At 36.1% G+C, this 17,288-nt stretch overlaps 1 protein-coding gene across 5 annotated transcripts in view; it reads right to left on the bottom strand.

Moving 5' to 3' along the window:
• LOC18423411 (P-loop containing nucleoside triphosphate hydrolases superfamily protein) overlaps positions 1-17,288 on the bottom strand; it is a 58,205-nt gene that overhangs the window by 6,815 nt on the left and 34,102 nt on the right. For all 5 annotated transcript variants that reach the window (XR_016053380.1, XR_002282399.2, XM_020672724.2 and 2 more), the window contains one exon: positions 14,115-14,174. Coding sequence is in view for 3 of the 5 variants with exons in the window: in XM_020672724.2 (XP_020528383.1) it covers positions 14,115-14,174 (60 nt within the window). In the remaining 2 variants the exon portion in view is untranslated. The remainder of the gene's footprint in view (positions 1-14,114; positions 14,175-17,288) is intronic.

Genomic DNA, 17,288 nt, shown 5'->3' with positions numbered 1-17,288 from the left:
AAATCATTTATTCCCAAGATCTCCATGTTAAACAAATCTTTTGAAAGTAACCGTTCGCCAAACCGTCCGGGATGACTAGACCTTGCCAGCTTACCCCGAACTGGTCACTGGCCGTGGCTGGTTTTGACCTGTTAGGATGGTCAAGCCAGGAACTTAAAAATAAATTCAAAAAAATTATAAGAAATCCAAAAAACAAGAAATTAGTTTGTAATAAGTTCTTTAATAATTTCTATTGTTTTGGAAAAGATTAGGAAGTATTTTGGCCATAAATACTTATTTTTACATTGTCCCTTCTTTTTTTGGATTATTTCTAAAATACCTCTAGCCACAAATTGATTTTTCAAAATCCATTTTTTCCCAACTTTTTAAATCACATTTTGGATGTTAAATTACACTTTAAACAAACTTTTCATTTTTGGGGGATTTTTTGATATTTTTTTAAATTCTTTGAACTCTTTTTTGCACGGCCGAGACCTGCTCGGTTAGGGCTGGTTACCCAGACCCAACCCATGGCCGAGCTCCGTTCCCGGGTCGTGTTTCCTAACATGTTTGAAACTAATGCCAACTCTTGATTCTCAAAGCCAAAAGCCATGAACTAACACAAAGTGGAATTCAAATAAATTCTCAAGAAAGTTAATAAGGTTTCCATATTTAAGACATGAAAGTATTTTTCCCATGAAAATATTTGATTCCCTTATAGAACGAAAAGAATATCATTCATATTCACAGTCATATCAATCACACTTTACAATATAAAGTTGACTGATACAAGAGATGATCAATTACATTTACGAACTATAATCACATCACATGCCAAGGCATAAACTTCTTTTGATATCAGCATTTAAAAACCCAGGCTTGGGCTCTGACTTGCCACGGTGCCAAGCCCAAGTCAGATGCCAACTCAGCAAGTCAGACAACCTGACTAGGCCAAATCACAATGATGTAATCAGATTTCTATTTTTTCATTTTATTTTTTTAAGATATTGGGATTATTTAGTCTTTCATTTTTTATATCTTAGGGTATTTTTCTGTTTTGTTTTAGAGAATTCAGGTTGAATTAGAAGTTTAACTTTCAAATAGATAAAGGGTTAAGATTTAATTGTGATTAGGGTTCATTAAAGAGAAAGTTACATTTTAGGGGGTTTTTTTATAAATATGGAAGTGTTGGACAAGAAAAAAGAAAGGAGAGAGAGAGAGAGAGAGAGAGAAGAATGGATTTTGGGTCTTATAAAGAAAATATTTTGGAATGAACTCCCTTACAGACCTAGAGAGATGGTATTATTCTCAAACCAGTTTTTTAATTTTATTTATCAGGTTAACAATTTATTTTAGTTCTCCCTTCACCCCACATTAAGTATCAAAGCCTTGAGATCCGTGCCTTGAGATCCATAAATTATAAAGCCATCCAAAACAGCAATGGATCCAAATTTTGAAGAACACCTAAGCAAAATAGTGCAACAAGTACTACAAGTTCTATCCAGTGGTTTAAAAAACGGATCGATGCCCCGGATCCCAAAAACCCATCTGAATCGGTGAATCGGCGGTTCGGATCGGGAATCGGCCGAATCGGTCAGATTCGACAATTAAAAAAATCCAATAAAATTATTAAAAATCATTATAAATATTTTTTTTAGGAATCCAATAAAAAATGGGGATACTACATTATTGACTTCCATTTTTTTTCATCAATATGCGAATATTGCGATGTTCTTTCCCTGTATGAACTTATATTAACCATTAAATTTACATCACACAAAAGAAGAATCATAGAATTATCATGCATGAAGTATTTTATAATATCATCTAATTTAAAATATATTATTGACAACTATAAGAAAAAAATAGTACATTACATAATTTATAATGCAAATAAATTAATAAATGAAATACAGGATTTGGTTATCAATATAGAAATTATTAGAATGCGTACCAATTTTCGATATAACAATTTAATATTTCAAAAATCTAATTTTTTAAGTTTCTAGAATAAATTTCGTGGAAGAGATTGATAGTAGAGCGAGAGAGAGAGAGATTTCAAATGGCCTCATTGTATGAACCCTATCTTTAAATTAATATTTCCTAAATTTATGTTAAAGACCATCATGTTATAAAAATAGAAAATATAATTAGACCATTTATTCCTAGGTAAAAAATAGAATGGGATGAGATGTCCTACATCAAAAAAATAGACTATTGAATAGGATGAAATGTCCAACGGTCCAATGATGTGTGCCCATACTCCATCTTTTAATTAGACCATTGAATGGGATGAAATGTCCAATTCCTAGGTAAAAAATATAATTAGACCATTGAATGGGATGAAATGTCCCACATCCAAAAAATAGCATAAGTTTGATGTGAATAAAAGCCTCTTCAGTACCACCTTCAAATGTGTGCTTCAAAAGCATGATGGAGCACGGGCACGTGGCACTAGGGGCGTGTGAAAAGATGGAGCATGGTGGGGCACGTGGCACTAGGGGTGGTTGAAAAGAATGATGGAGCATGAGGCACATAAGGGGCCATGGTTGAGAGAGACACATGTGGCCATGTGATTACCTCCATTTTTAATGAAAATTACAAAAATGCCCTCCACACTTTAAAAAAAGTATGACGAAGTCAGTACTCGGTTTGATGATGTCACAACCAACACACTCAGTGAGTTGTGACGTCATATCAACAGACTCGGTGAGTTGTGACCTCAAGTTTCCGATTTACTGTGCAGACAGCCGAATCCCGTTTTATGACTCGATCCGAAACGGTCCAACTGATACCCGATCCGGATCGCCCTGATCAGCCTTTTTTTTTAACATTGGTTCTATCTATCTTGTTGTAGCGGACCAAGAATATGATGCAGTGAAAGATAAAAAATTGACCATCAATCCAAGCAATTATTCAACCACAATGCATTTTAGAAGTTGGACTGGTTGTAAGGAATAAAATACTACCGACGGAGAGCGCAACAGATTTTGGCATTGCAATTGACTTCCCAAGATAGTGACTTCATTAGCACATTACAACTTTGTTGGATTAAGTTCAACAAACGAAAGTTCAATAGAAAAGAAGTGGAGATTTAGTTGGAGCACAATGGAGAAGACCAGGAAAGAATTTCCTTAAGCTCAAGGATGAGCTTCTCCCAAACCCGGAAAAATAAGGTGGTTAGGATTTGAAAGTGGATAATGTGAACTAGCACGGTTTATGCAGTTTAAAAGTTTTCCTTTTCCAAACCAGCTAGAACACTTACATAAGTCCAAAGATTACAATATGAACTCAAATAAATAAATAAAACTCAAAAATGGATTCTCAATTGCCGCCACTTTAACAGCTCTTTATTTCATAAACAAATATTTCATAATCATTAACTTGGGAACAAGAAACATAGATTGCAGTAAAGTAAAAGATGTCAAAGATTCCCTCAATTGGACTTAACTCCAGGTCTCCTTCACCCATGGTGCACGGGATCAAAGTGACAGTCTTTCTTAGATCTCACAACTATGAGAAGCATTCGCTAGAAACCCTTAAGAGATATGAGAGCAATTGAACAAACCAGTGCCTTGGCCCTTGATCTAATGTGTATGGGGTGTGCCTCTAAGGCTCAGAAAATGGTTGGGGCATGCCCCCTCTTTTCTTTCTTTAATATTTTTTTAAGTGTGTGAGAGATAGAGATGAGGCTAGAGAGATGAGAGAGGGTGGTGTGCCACATTTGAGGAGAGAGAAAGATGTCTTGTGGTACATAGAGAAAAGAAACCCCCAAAGTCTTTTATACACTTATGATTAGGGTCAGGATTCCTAAGGTTTAGCCATCCATATGGAGATTTGATCTAGACCATTGATCAAAAGAGATTTGTGGGGTGAAAGATCTTAGCCTTATAATCCAGAGATCAGTCATCATGATCTTATACAACGTGCTAGAACCTTATCCTTTAGCTTCCTTAACCTAATCTCATCAAATATGTAATGTAGGGGAAACATAATACACTTGCCTTTTATTTTCATTAAATTTCTACACATGCTTCTTTTAAAAAGTCAAGTAGCCTTATTACAAAACCTTCCAATTTTGTTTCAATCAATTGAGTAGCTTCTTGCACAAACCAACACAATAGGAAGGAGAATGAAAGAGGCGGGGTGTGCCACCCATTGGGCACTTGTGGGCCCAACACACTCCTCAAAAATGCAAGATAGGTAGGGCTCATGAAGTATAATGGACCCCCATATGTTCTAATAATTTTAAAAACAATGAAATGACTTTTAGAAAACAATAAGTAAATTTATTTTCCCTCTGAATAAATAAAGGATTATGTTAGGGTCTTACCGGGATCTCGTACTTTAGTAGGCGATCTCTTCTAGGATCTCCATTTTGTTCCTGGAACGGATCTCTCAAGGATTTCGATTGTTAAATTTTTGGATCTCAATCCCTACTGATAGGGTCGATTCCTACTGTTAGGGATCTCAATCTCAACCTTAAAGACCAAGACAACAACCAAACTAATGATTTTCTTTGTTTATAACCATCTAACAACACAACTAATAGACTTGCATTGCTTTCTTGCTTTCAATAATGAGATCACTGTTTTACAGGTTATACATAATCCCAGATTATTATACACTTTAAGGTTGGTAGCAAGATCCCTAAAAAGTTGTGATCGAGATCCCAAAAGGTCGGGAAAAAAATCCTCAAAAGGTTGGAATCTCGATCCTTAATATTTAGATATTTCAAACCCTAACATGTGCATTGTACGGACGGCATTCCCAACCATAATGATCTTCTAGCATTTCACGATCCCCTGCTCTCGATTTGATCCCGATACCGTTCCCCCTTCCGATCCCAACGACTATGGTTAGGGAACACGTACATGTGAGCATTTACTAAATGTACTCAACATTTTTAGATATTTCATACCCTTACCTTATAAAGTAGTAACTTTTTGTCTATGGGTATTTTAGGTAATTATTCTAGGGCAAAGTAGAAATTCATGATAGAAATAAGAGCATTTAATAACTATAGTGGAGAATGACATCATCCACATGGGGTATGATATCATCTACACGAGGTGTGACATCACCCACATAGAATAGAGAACCAGGATTCATGTAGTTAATTGAGAAAAAGCTAAAATGATGATGATGAATCTAAAAATCATTTATAATCAAATTAATTATTTATAAATTAATTTGATGAGAATCGAATCCAACTTCGTTAAGAAAAAAAGCAAAAATACTGAGGCATTCCATCTCTACTAGAGACCATGTCCCATACTCACTTTCTCAAACTGACTCAATAGTTCCCATGACCCACAATCCATCATAGGGGTTCATGATTGGGCTACCAAAGTCACACAATATGTGATGGGAACACAATCCTAGTCTATGAACTATAGGTTCCCTTTAGGGACAAGCTTAGGTTACACATACCTATACACACACATCGCAATTGGTGCATGGGAGCCATCTCTCGTACATGTACATGCAACTCCCTCAATAGTGTTTTACTTCTCAATGCAACTATCATATGTACATGTCGTCTAATAGTCTATGATGGGGGTTTGGCCCTTGTCCCCTCAGGCCTACCAATAATACACAAGGGTCACACAGTCCCTTGGCTAACTACCTTGGGCATCTCTTCGACCTCATCAAGGGGGTAACCCTGTTAACCCTTCTCAGTTGTGCTATATGCCCAAGTATCCAAGGGTTTTAAAACTCAACTAACCTAGCTCGTTAAGCCTAGTTCGAGCCTCGGCATCAATATTGCCAACTTCGGTCCCTCTGGACCATACTCCTACTAGAGTTCATTGTTCCACTATAATAAATTTGGTTACATACTCTTGTAAGGCCTTTAAATGACCACAAAAACCCAACAGGATTTTCACTTTTTTCTAAGTTTTATTTCTTTAGGAGATTGAATGTGGGTTTGGGACTATTTAGTCTTTTATTTTTGCATCTTAGGGTATTTGTGTCTTTTTTGTTTTATAGAATTGAAAGGTAGAGTTGGAAGTTTAACTTTTAAACAAATAGAAGGCTAGGAGTTAATAAAGCGCTATACAAAGGAAAAAAAAATATGAAAGGCTCGGGTTAAGGAGCAAGTCAGGATTTAGTGTTCTTCTATAAATGCATCAACATTGGACATACTGAGATATAACCAACGAAAGCTGTGTTATACTCCCTAGTAACCCTTTTAGCAAAGTTATTTGCATGAGAAGAAGGCCAACAAAAACAAAGTCTGTAAAACACCCAACAATGTGTTATGCCCTCATTAAGTACGTCCACCCATGCACATGCTTTGGAGAAGACCCCTCTTATTGCAATACTTCCCAGACTTGAGAAAGGATGAGTCGTTGGGAATGTCTTTATGCACTCAATGTTGGGGTTTTGTGGCCATTTAAAGGCCTTATGAGAGCATGTACTAAAACCAGTGTTTTAAAATGCGGGATGCGGCCAAAAGCGGTGGGGGGGCCTCGGATGCGGGTGCATTGCGACGATGGGGTCAATAAATGTAAAATAAATTTAAAAAATCTAAAAAAATAGGTTAATGCATAGAAATATGGAGGTGATATATGCGATAGTATGTATTTTAATTTAATGATCAACTTCAAAACTATTAGCCATCAGAGATTCTGTATCTAGTTATCCACTATCCCCTGATAGAAACTAGAAACTTGAAACTAGCTTCATAAAACATTCAACAATCAACAACCATAAACACAAATTTACATCATAAGTATAACCATAAGAACAAAAGCACAACCATCAACAACCATAAGCACAACCATAAGCATAACCATAAACAACCATAAGCACAAAATAGTGTTATTACAAACCAAAAGTCAAGCTCAAGAAGAGTTAATAGTTAATAACTTAATACAATCATCCATTTTGAGAGTCAACTTTGAATGAAAAATAAATTTCCGTTAAATTTTTTTTTCCCTCGATTTGATACAAAAAAAGCCATAAAAATGGCTGGAAATCATCGTGTAGGGGGCTTAATACCCCCCAAACAGTTTCCCCCATTTATGGATGGTCAAAAAGACCATTTTGCCTCTCCCTGAGGGACAAATCGAAAAAAAATTCGACAGAAGGGGATGCGATGTGATGCGGGATGCGGCTACGATGCGGCCAGATGTGGCGCATATGCGGCCGCATAGGTCAAAAGCGCATATGCGATAAGTTCTAATGCGGAGCCCACCGCATACCGCATGATGCAGCCGCATATGCGGAAATGCGGCCGCATTTTAAAACCATGACTAAAACATCATAGTGAAATGTTGACTCCAGTGGAAGTGCGGTCCATTTGGACTATGAGGCACTACTAGTGCCATGACACATCTGAGCTTTGACTGATTATAGCTCATAGGTGATGTATAATACCCGTAGTCCTAGGCATTGTGTACGCACAACCGATGAGGATTTCGATGTGGAGTTATCCCTTGATAAGGTCGGAGTTGTGCTTAGGACAGTAAGGCCAGGGAACTCGATGAGACCCATGTGTGTGATATATGGCCAGAGAGGACAATGGCCTAAATCCTCATCATTACAATCACACGATATGTACACTAAATAGCCATCCGGAAAGCACCCCTTTTGGATAATGGTGTATGACATATACATGTGCGGAAGAGATGACTCCCTACAACACTGGACTATGTTGGAAGGACCCATAAAGCATAATGTTGATATAGAGCCTGGACTTGTCCTCAAGGAGGGACCCGCAATCCATGAACTATGACTGTCTCCTTCACTTACTAGCTAACTTTAATAATCCAATCATGAACCCCTGTGAAGGGCTGTGGGTCATGAGAACTACTGGGCCAGTTTGAGAAGGTGCAGTGAGATACGGCCTCTAGAAAGGAAGAAATCCTCAATATATTTGTTGTAATCATAACTCTATGGATCCTATTTGTATCAAATCTTTGTGAATATGTTTTAATTATTTTTGGATAATTAAACATAAATTTTTGGACGTCTTTGAGTATTTTATTTTATTGAAATATGATTTTAAATAGAGAAAAATCAACTTATGGATTTACTTTCATCGGAGAGAAAAATCAATTATTTAATGACAACATAAAATTTATTTGACTATCTAAAAATAATTTTTAATATATTGGGAGTCCATTGGATTTTATTGGCCCACCATTTAACAAAGTCACTCATGGGGTGGGGTGTCCCACCTCCTTATTCTTTCCTAAGTTGGTTGATTCTAATTAAGCCATATGTTGACTTGAGAATTTTAGGAAAGTGTGGTGTGGAGATTTTAATTGATTTCAAAAAGGGAAAGTGTAAGAATTAATCGATGTTGATTTAGTACTTTCTCTACATACTATTCTGATAGGAATAGAGTTATGGAAACTAAGGGATAATGGTTCCACCGCATTCTTTTAATCATGATGGTTGATCTAAGAAATGAATGGATGAGATCTCTTCACCCCACAGGTCTCCAAGATCAAAAGTCAAGATTAAGTCTTATAAAAATGGCAAAACCCTAACCCTATAAACCCTAGTCTTTACTCTATATAAACTAGCTATGGGGGTTCATACTGTAGACTTCATATCTCAATCTCTCTCTTTCTCCCCCTCTAAGCCTAAAGGGGTAGCACAGCCCTCTCTAATCTCTCTATTTCTTTCTCTAAATTAGGGTTTAGGAAGCATAAAAAAAAAAAAAAAAAACCCTAAGGGTGGCACGCCCAAGCTACAACACCCTAGCCTTCTAGTTTTTGTCCATATACTCATGTGTTGAGATTTGGTCTAGGTTATCCTACGACACGCTCTCTGTTGGTTTTGGCTTGGCTTTCCAAATTGTGAGACAAGTTCTTGAACCTAGATGAAGTGTGGCATGGGGTATGTTAAGTCCTTGGGGGTAACCTGAGGCAAGGTATATGGTAATTTCCAAGTTCATGCTCTTTTGATCCAATTGCATCTTTTATGTGATTTGCATATCTATGTTGTTAATGTGATTTCGTTTTGATGGAAAACAAGTAAGAGTCCTTGGGATTTTATTTGTCTCATATATTGTATTTGGACACTTGTGAGTGATTCAGGTGGCAATATAAAAGAAAATATAAAAAAATCTTAATTGGTATTGACTTGCCCGATCACATAGTCCACCTTTCACTCAACTCCTTAATTCTCAATCACACCATATGTTTAACTCATAGTTGTTGGAAGTGATTCCGAATCCAAAACATCTTAGGAATTGGAATCACAGCCGGCTAGAAGATTCATGTTTTTGGAGTCGACATCTATACAAGACGAATAGTGAGAAATGATATTCTTTTTTGATAGAATCAAGATTCTTAGCACTATATAATCGAGTTTCGGACCTATTTGGAATCGACCAGTATGGAATCCAAATTCCTTTATTTCTGGAATCGACATTCCAGCATCTTTGGAATCAAGATTTCGAGGCATTTCGAATCAAGATTCATACCAGTTCGGTATTGAGATTCGACTGAGATTGGAATCAAGATTCATAGCAGTTTGGACTGGAGTTTTGACCGATCTGGCAATCAAGATTTGTAACCCCCTTACAATCAAGCATTAAGAAGACACATGGATAGTTAGTTTTGATTCTTTGTTCTACTTAGCAATGAAGTATTAGTAAATTATTTATAACTTATTACCAAAACAATAGTCCGTTAATACCATAGAAAATTAAATTATGCAACAAAGAATTTTAGGCCATCCTTTGATCAACTTGGCACACATGTATATATTATTTTTAAATTTTTCGACTTACAATCTCTCTAATGGATCATTAACATGCACGATTAATGAAATCAATCTAATATACTACATGATTTTGCATTGTTCATTTGCTGTCAAAAAATGACATAAAGAGGATTGCATCTTGTGACTTCAGATTGGGTGTTGATGTTTTGGTATCATACGCATCAATTGTCCAAAACAAAGAGAGGTTTGACAGAAAACATCACCACTCCAAAAAAATAAATAAATAAAAAGTGCAAATCCCAACGCACTTAGGGCTTTGTTCCTTGTGATAATGAGGGTGAAGATGTGGAGTATTTAAATTTTAATGCTCAAAAGACCAATTTCTCATGAATTTAATGCTCCAACCACCTAGTTATATCTACCTTTGTTACCTGCAAAAGACATTAGAATCATATGTTTTGAGTACTTCTTAACTCTAAACATTTGCATTTGAGAGTTGATTCCAGTTACAAATACTTCAGCACTGCATTCATCAGATTATTTTACTTATAAACCATGGGAAATAATGTCCTCCAATTGGGTTTCGAAATAACTGAAATCAGAATCCATAGATATCTGACGTAAGATTACATGCACAATGAATTGCAGATTTGTGCACCTATGAACAACAGTACTTGATTTCATAGCATCAAGATTCCAAAATAGTTCAAAATCGAGATTCTATGGAGGTCAAAGTAAGATTCCATGTTGATTGAATCACATATCCCTGCACCTACAAACAGAGGTACTTGATGTTGTGGATTCTGAATTCAAAACCAAATTGAATCGTTCATTACATGTGGAATTGGGAATCAACAGATGTGGAATGAAAATTCAATAAATGTTGGAATCAAGATTCGAAAAAGTTGGAACCGAGATTCCATAAATAATGGGATCAAGATTTCGAAAAATTTTGAAACAAGATCATACATAAATTAAGGAATTGAGAATCCTAAGTTCCAAGAAATGGGTTCCGTGAAGATTCCTTGTCGGAATCGACAAATCAGGGTTCTGAACTGAAATTGCGACCTCGGCAGAGAGATTCCGATAATTATAGTTTAACCCCGCTCAAGTGAGGCTTGCTTCATTTATAAATTAATCTTTCAACAAATACCTTTCACAAAGGAATAAGCATTTTCCAAATCCATTTTTCTTAAAGAAAATTCATAAGTATAATAATACATCATTATTTGATTTAAGGATTACTAGATAAAGGTGGGCATATTTTGCATGCTCTGATTAGAGAGGTCTTGTGAAGTGGAATATTGTGATTTATTATTTGATGGGTACAGTTTACATAAGGCTTCAACATTAAACAATCAAAGTAAGGCACACATCCAAACCACGCCAAAAGAAGGATTTCATTTGCATTTTGTAAGACACATGTCCGCACATGCATGTCTTTCATTTGGACATGTGTGTCTTTCACTTGAAAAGTATTAATATTAAAAGGTCAAACTAATTTTATATATCTATATCGAGGGGCGCATGAATTTATGGATGTCGAATTTATGGATGTCATACTAGACGTGGCAAAATAAGATGATGGGCATGTCATACTAGACTTGGCAAAATAAGATGATGTGGAAATGTGGATTCTTCAAATCCAAGTCACACACAATCTATGTCCTTGTAGTATAGTGGACATCTACACAAGTGTCAATGTCTACTAGGTATCAAGGTGTCTTTTATGTTACGCCAAAAAATCCAGTTTGGCTCTCTGTACAAGCACTTCCTAATATTTATATGAGAGTGATTTCATGCAACACTTTTATAGTAATATGATGAAAAATTCTCAAAAAGCATGCTGGGGCCATTTGTTTGCGTTAAAGTTTTAAACAAACTCTTTTCATTTTGATGAACAATTAACAAAAAAGAAATTGAAAATGCACCTTAAAAAGTGATTTTTTAACCCACTTAACTAGGCCCTCCATTTGGTGAGATGCTTAGATCTAGGCCTTAGAAGAATTTTTTTTCCTTCTCCAAATTTTGTAGATGGTTTTGTCAGATGAACAATCATAAAAACGAAAATTTTGATTTTGAGTTCTTAAATGCTAAGATCTTAAAATTCACCAAATGGGACAGTCATGATGCATTATTACAGAGGCTCATGTTGACCATATTTAAGGTACAAATAGAATTTTATTTTTTTTGGGGTTGATTTTTGGGACGAACAGAGTGCTTATGCAAAATTTGGAGTCATAAAAATGCCACAAATATGGTTCTCTAGAAGTTTTGAATTTAATAGTAATTGTTCTATCTAATAAATCTGCCCCAAGAAAAGCTGAAAGTCACTAAATAGAAATAAAATAAGTAAAAAGAATCCAACATGAAGGTATTTCCAAAAAAAAAATCAAAGACAAGAATCTAGCATTAAGGTATTCCCAACAGGTAAAAAATAAGTGCACAAAGCCAAAATATTTATTGAGGTATTAGGAAAAAAATATTAAGGTATTCCTTTTCAAAACGTTCTTTGAACAATTAATTGTTGGAATTTTTAGGAAAAAATGGCATTTCTATTTCTATTTTGAACATGTTACATGTGCTTCACATAGGCCTTTTCTTTTTCTTTTTTTTTTGCTAAATCAAATGCATTTTGTACGACAAATATAAGGGTTAAAAACCCATAAATAGAGCTAACCCCAAGGTCCTACCGGGCGAGGTAAGGCCATTTTGAGCATGATTCAATCTTTTGAGAAAGTTTTAAGTCACAAGAATTTGGTCGTGCAGGACCGCCATAGTTCTCTCTATATGCCATCCACATGATGTATGTATTTTATTCAATACATAGGCAGTCCAAGCACCGATTGTTGTATTGTCTAAAATGCCGCCATCCCCATCACAAGATAAATCATGCTCAATCAGGACTTGAAGAACGAAATAGGAGGCCATTTGAGCATGATTCTATCAGCTGCTAGAAAAATGAGGGGAAAGAAGAATAATCCCACATTGGGACTTGAAGGACGAAACCACCTCTATAAAAACTTACATCGCCTTTGCTAGAGGTATAGACTGCATTGCACGTGTGGACGCAAGCATTTTGGCCCTGATTAATGGGCTCCATGGGGAGTTAAGACACATTTAAATGATGAGCATGAAATATTAGTGGGCCATGCCAAGTCTATTTTTTATTCAAACGAACTTGATAATTGCAAACCAAGAGTTTGGGGAAAAATACGTGGAAAAGCACCGGTTCACTCGTGAACTGTTCGGTTCTCTGTCTAAGAACCGGGTACGAACCTGCCAATTTCTAGGGGGACTCCGCTGGATCCCAATATATTACGAGATCTGGAATGCCCAAGACAATTTTCGATCCGGATCGACGATTTTTCAAACACTGGTTAGAACGATGTCTAAGCATTTCAAACTCAATTTTACATGATCTTAAGAGGAAACCTTGGCCCAATTGGGATTTGGGGGGTGTTGTTGGAGATTTGCCGTCCCACAGCAGATCGTTGGAGTTAAGTAAAGCGAGGGCTTTGCTTATAGGGATCCTGCTAGTGTATAGTAGGATAGTTTTCACTTAGAGGCAGAAAGAAACCCCTTTTGGACCTGAAATGACATACCATCATCTTGGCAAGTGGTGCACGTCCTAGCAGAGGTGAGGGAATTATGCAAGAACAAGAAAATCTCCTTTCGCGTCATACAGTTGGGGGATGCAGAGGCAGACAGGTCAGCCAAGGAGGGTGAGAAACTGTTAACTGCGAATCAATATTGATTGACCCCTAGATTTGTTGAATTTAAGTTTTGTAATTTACTCATCATCTTCGATCCTTTCAAGGGGTAAACTTTATGTATTTTTTCATACTTCAAACGATACCCTTTCCAAAAAAAAGAGAAATCACGTAGGCATAAAGGCAGGAAGCAATTGAGCTCTAGTCATCCAGTGAAAGTACTGTGGGAACTTCTGTAGCCCAAGCAGGTACTACCATGTCCAACCAACATGGCATAGTTGAACCATCCTGCTTTCACACCAGGTTCATGGTTTGATTAAACTTCACATGGAGAGTGATCTTGAGGATAACCGATAGTTAAAAGGATGGCTTTATAAAGAGAAGCCTTGCTCACAATTGTAGTTTGTAGCAAAGAATACCACAGGATAAATTAGTAATGAAAACTCTACGATTCCTTGATTACTATCACATAATATACAACATAATTGTCTGACAAACTTTTGTTTTATAGATAAAATAACCAACATCTTATATAAGGATTCACGCACTTCTATACTATGAAGATAATAAAAATCATTTGACAGTGCATACTGTAGAAAGCCCCTAAACTAACAAAATATTTTCTTGAATAAAAGCATCTATATATATCAGGATATCCTAGATATCATGACAGCAATAAGGACATTGAAAGCTCACAAAGAGAAGATTAAAAAAGTCAATATTTGAATTGCATAATACCTCAATTACTTCAAATCCTTGTTCTTTAGCACAAGCATAGATAGCAGCAGACTTCCCACTCTGCAAAAAAATAAAATACAATATAATTGTAAAACTTGTGTGTGCGTGTATCTAATTTATATGTATCTATATATATCTTGGAAAAGAAGTGACAGCAAAAAACAACTTAACGACAACGAAACTCATCACAAAGCAAATATTGAACCACGAAGATCAAAAGATGAACGAAAACAAATATTGCAAAGGAGATAAAATACCCAAAGATAGACTCAGTTCAAGGGCCATGGAAACAACCCTTATTGGACAACAGCATCAATAGAGCGGCAAAGCCTTCATGAGAAAACCTATAAATCTAAGGTATGACCAGCCTATAACAAACTATTCCTGCCTAAGTTGTCGATTGGCTTGCTTTAAAACTCATTGCTTTCCACTATGTGCACCAACTTTTACATATAAAACCCCCTAAAATTGGGGGAGGAGACCAAGGTTAGGTTGTCCTTGGGGAGGAGACCAAGGAGGTATAACCAAGGTTAGGTTGTCCTCTTCTCTCCCTCACGTATCACAAAACATGTGGATAACAAACTTCTTTTCTTATTTATACGCCAAGGCACAAGGGAGCTCCATTACAATAGAGAGTGCAAGTAACTCCTATACTTACGTCCAATCTAGGATGCCTACTTATTTGAGCCACTAACAGATATTCCTTTAAGATGAAGGAGAATCGTGAGTAATATTTAACAAACTACCTTCTCAATAAAGGCATGATTTACATCCGAATTTCCCCTAATCCTCATGCCTATCATATTTTTTCCTCTCAATTATATTATCAGTTTTTTAAGAATTGAATAGGTGATAATGAGCCCTTCTTCATTTTGCAAAACTTGTTTGCAAATCTAGTAACATAGAATAGTTGTTTCAAAAAGCAATTTTGCACATGGAAAGTGTGTTCCACCTGTTATGTGCTTCCATGCAAATCATACATGCAAGGACCTAGAAATTTCCATGTATTCTCTTAAGTAATTGAATTTATATATAATTAGTGGCAAGACAAGAAATGATAGAATTTGAAATGAATAAATTTGGGAGAACTTATTTGTGGCTCCAAAAGGTGATAAGATGAGAGAAAGTAGACTTAGGTGAGCTAACAATGTTTAGCACCAACCCAGTAGAATACCTTTTAAGAGGTGCGGGTTGGTTCATGTGGAAGGCTCAAAAAGGACAAAAGGTAGGGCCAAAAGGACAAGGTTAGAAGTAGTGAGAAATGCTATGGGGACATATGGCCTTACTAAGGGTATGGCCCTTGATGGAGTAAAATGGCGGACCAGGATTCATGTAGCTCACCCCGTATAGTTGGGAAAAGACTCTGATGATGATGATGATGATTTTATATATAAAATGGTCTAAGGTTTACATCTCCGTCATTACACAGGTGGTCCAAAATTGCGGGCAGAGCAGTATGCAGTTTTGTAGAAACATCCAAAAAAACAAAAGAGCCAAAAGACCACAGTGAAATATCTTCTAGAAATTATCATGTTCCCCTGAAATTTCTCCTCCAATCATAAGATGTAGATAAGGGCATTAGTTTCCCCATTATTGTTCTCAGTTGTAGGCCAACAAGGTATGTTCATATTTCAAAAGATCAAAAAATCTACATATTGTTTTTTTTGGCTAGGGCTTCAAGATAAGGCTTCCGAATGCGACTCCTACAAATACGATTTTAGAGAAAAGGAAGAAGTGACCTGAGACAGTTGATCTTTGCATTTAGAAGTAACAAAAATACATATACTCAAATTGAGCTTTTCGAAACCAATTAAGCTTTTACGCCATTTTAAATAATCTAGTCAAAGATTTGTTGGAAGTTGAAACAAAGACCCAAAAAGTCCTGTTGAGATTTCACTAACCTCTACTCAAGTAAAACTCTCTTGGATGAACAAGCAAAGCCCAACTCTTGGACTTTTCCTAAAATCTAAGTCCACATGAAGCGAGAATGCGAAAAGAAAGCTCAAATTTAGAAAATATCGATTCTCACTTACAAAAATGGAGATCATATTCTTCATAAAGAAGAGTATGGGTACAGAAAATGGTTCTCAAGATCTACCAACCAAGGGTTCCATTCCACTTCGGAATCTAGATATGGCACTCGGAGGAAGGAGATCTCGCTCTTCCTGATTCTTAATATTCTTATTAAGGATCAAAGTCCTGCATTGTACTATAGTATAGCAGCATAGTACAGTGAATATTATAGTAGCACAGTATAGCAGTATACTATAGTCCAGCAATGTGGTGTACTATAGTGGTATATTAGAACATAGTATATGGTATACTATAGTAGATTCGTATAACAGTATAACAGTATACTATAGTCTAGCAATGTGGTGCACCATAATAGAATGTACTATAGTATGGTATAATATAGTTGCATATACTAGATAAAAATATGGTAGACATAGTATAGTACAATATACCGTATAGCATAGGATTGTAGTATAGTATAGCATACCAACATTGCATAACAATATGGTATATTTAGTAGTATATACTACTATACTAGTTCATTGCTCTTGAGGACCTCGATTTTTAACCAAATGGAGCTCAGACATGCATAATTTATTATTCGATCCCTATTGATGTTGCATCGAGCTCCATGACATATTGGGATTCACATGCCTAATTTTCAGGGTTATATATGGCAGTTCCTACCATAGGGAGCTTTCTGCTTGTCATAATCTCCTGATCCCAATCCTAGATCAGATTTGACACTGATCCCAGTAATTATGGTACAGAACAACAAATACCTTTAAAGGAAAACAAAAAGATAGATACATAAATATTTATAAAAATTCTCATGGTGCATAATATACGAAACAAGAAGACATTGTACATACCAGCCCCAAACTGAAGCATCATTTGATATGAGAAATGACTCTTTTTTTTTTTTAATCCAAATCAAAGTCTGGGTCCCCCTGGTATTCAGGTTATATCTGTGTTTCCTTTAAAGTGACACATCAAGAATGAAAAATGAAGTATCTTTTTCTATACCAAGGGCATGATTAGGGACAGCGCAATCTGCACAATATACCACAAAATACCTTCTCACCCGGAGATGAGGGGAACAGACAAGATACACTACAAAGTTGATGAGGAGAAAGCCAGTTCATGGTCCCCCAATGTTTT

This window comes from Amborella trichopoda, chromosome 4 (assembly GCF_054954075.1).
Source record: "Amborella trichopoda isolate Santa Cruz 75 chromosome 4, AtrichopodaSantaCruz75HAP2 v2.0, whole genome shotgun sequence".
Taxonomy (NCBI): Eukaryota; Viridiplantae; Streptophyta; class Magnoliopsida; order Amborellales; family Amborellaceae; genus Amborella; species Amborella trichopoda.
This window is presented reverse-complemented; position numbering and strand designations above follow the sequence as displayed.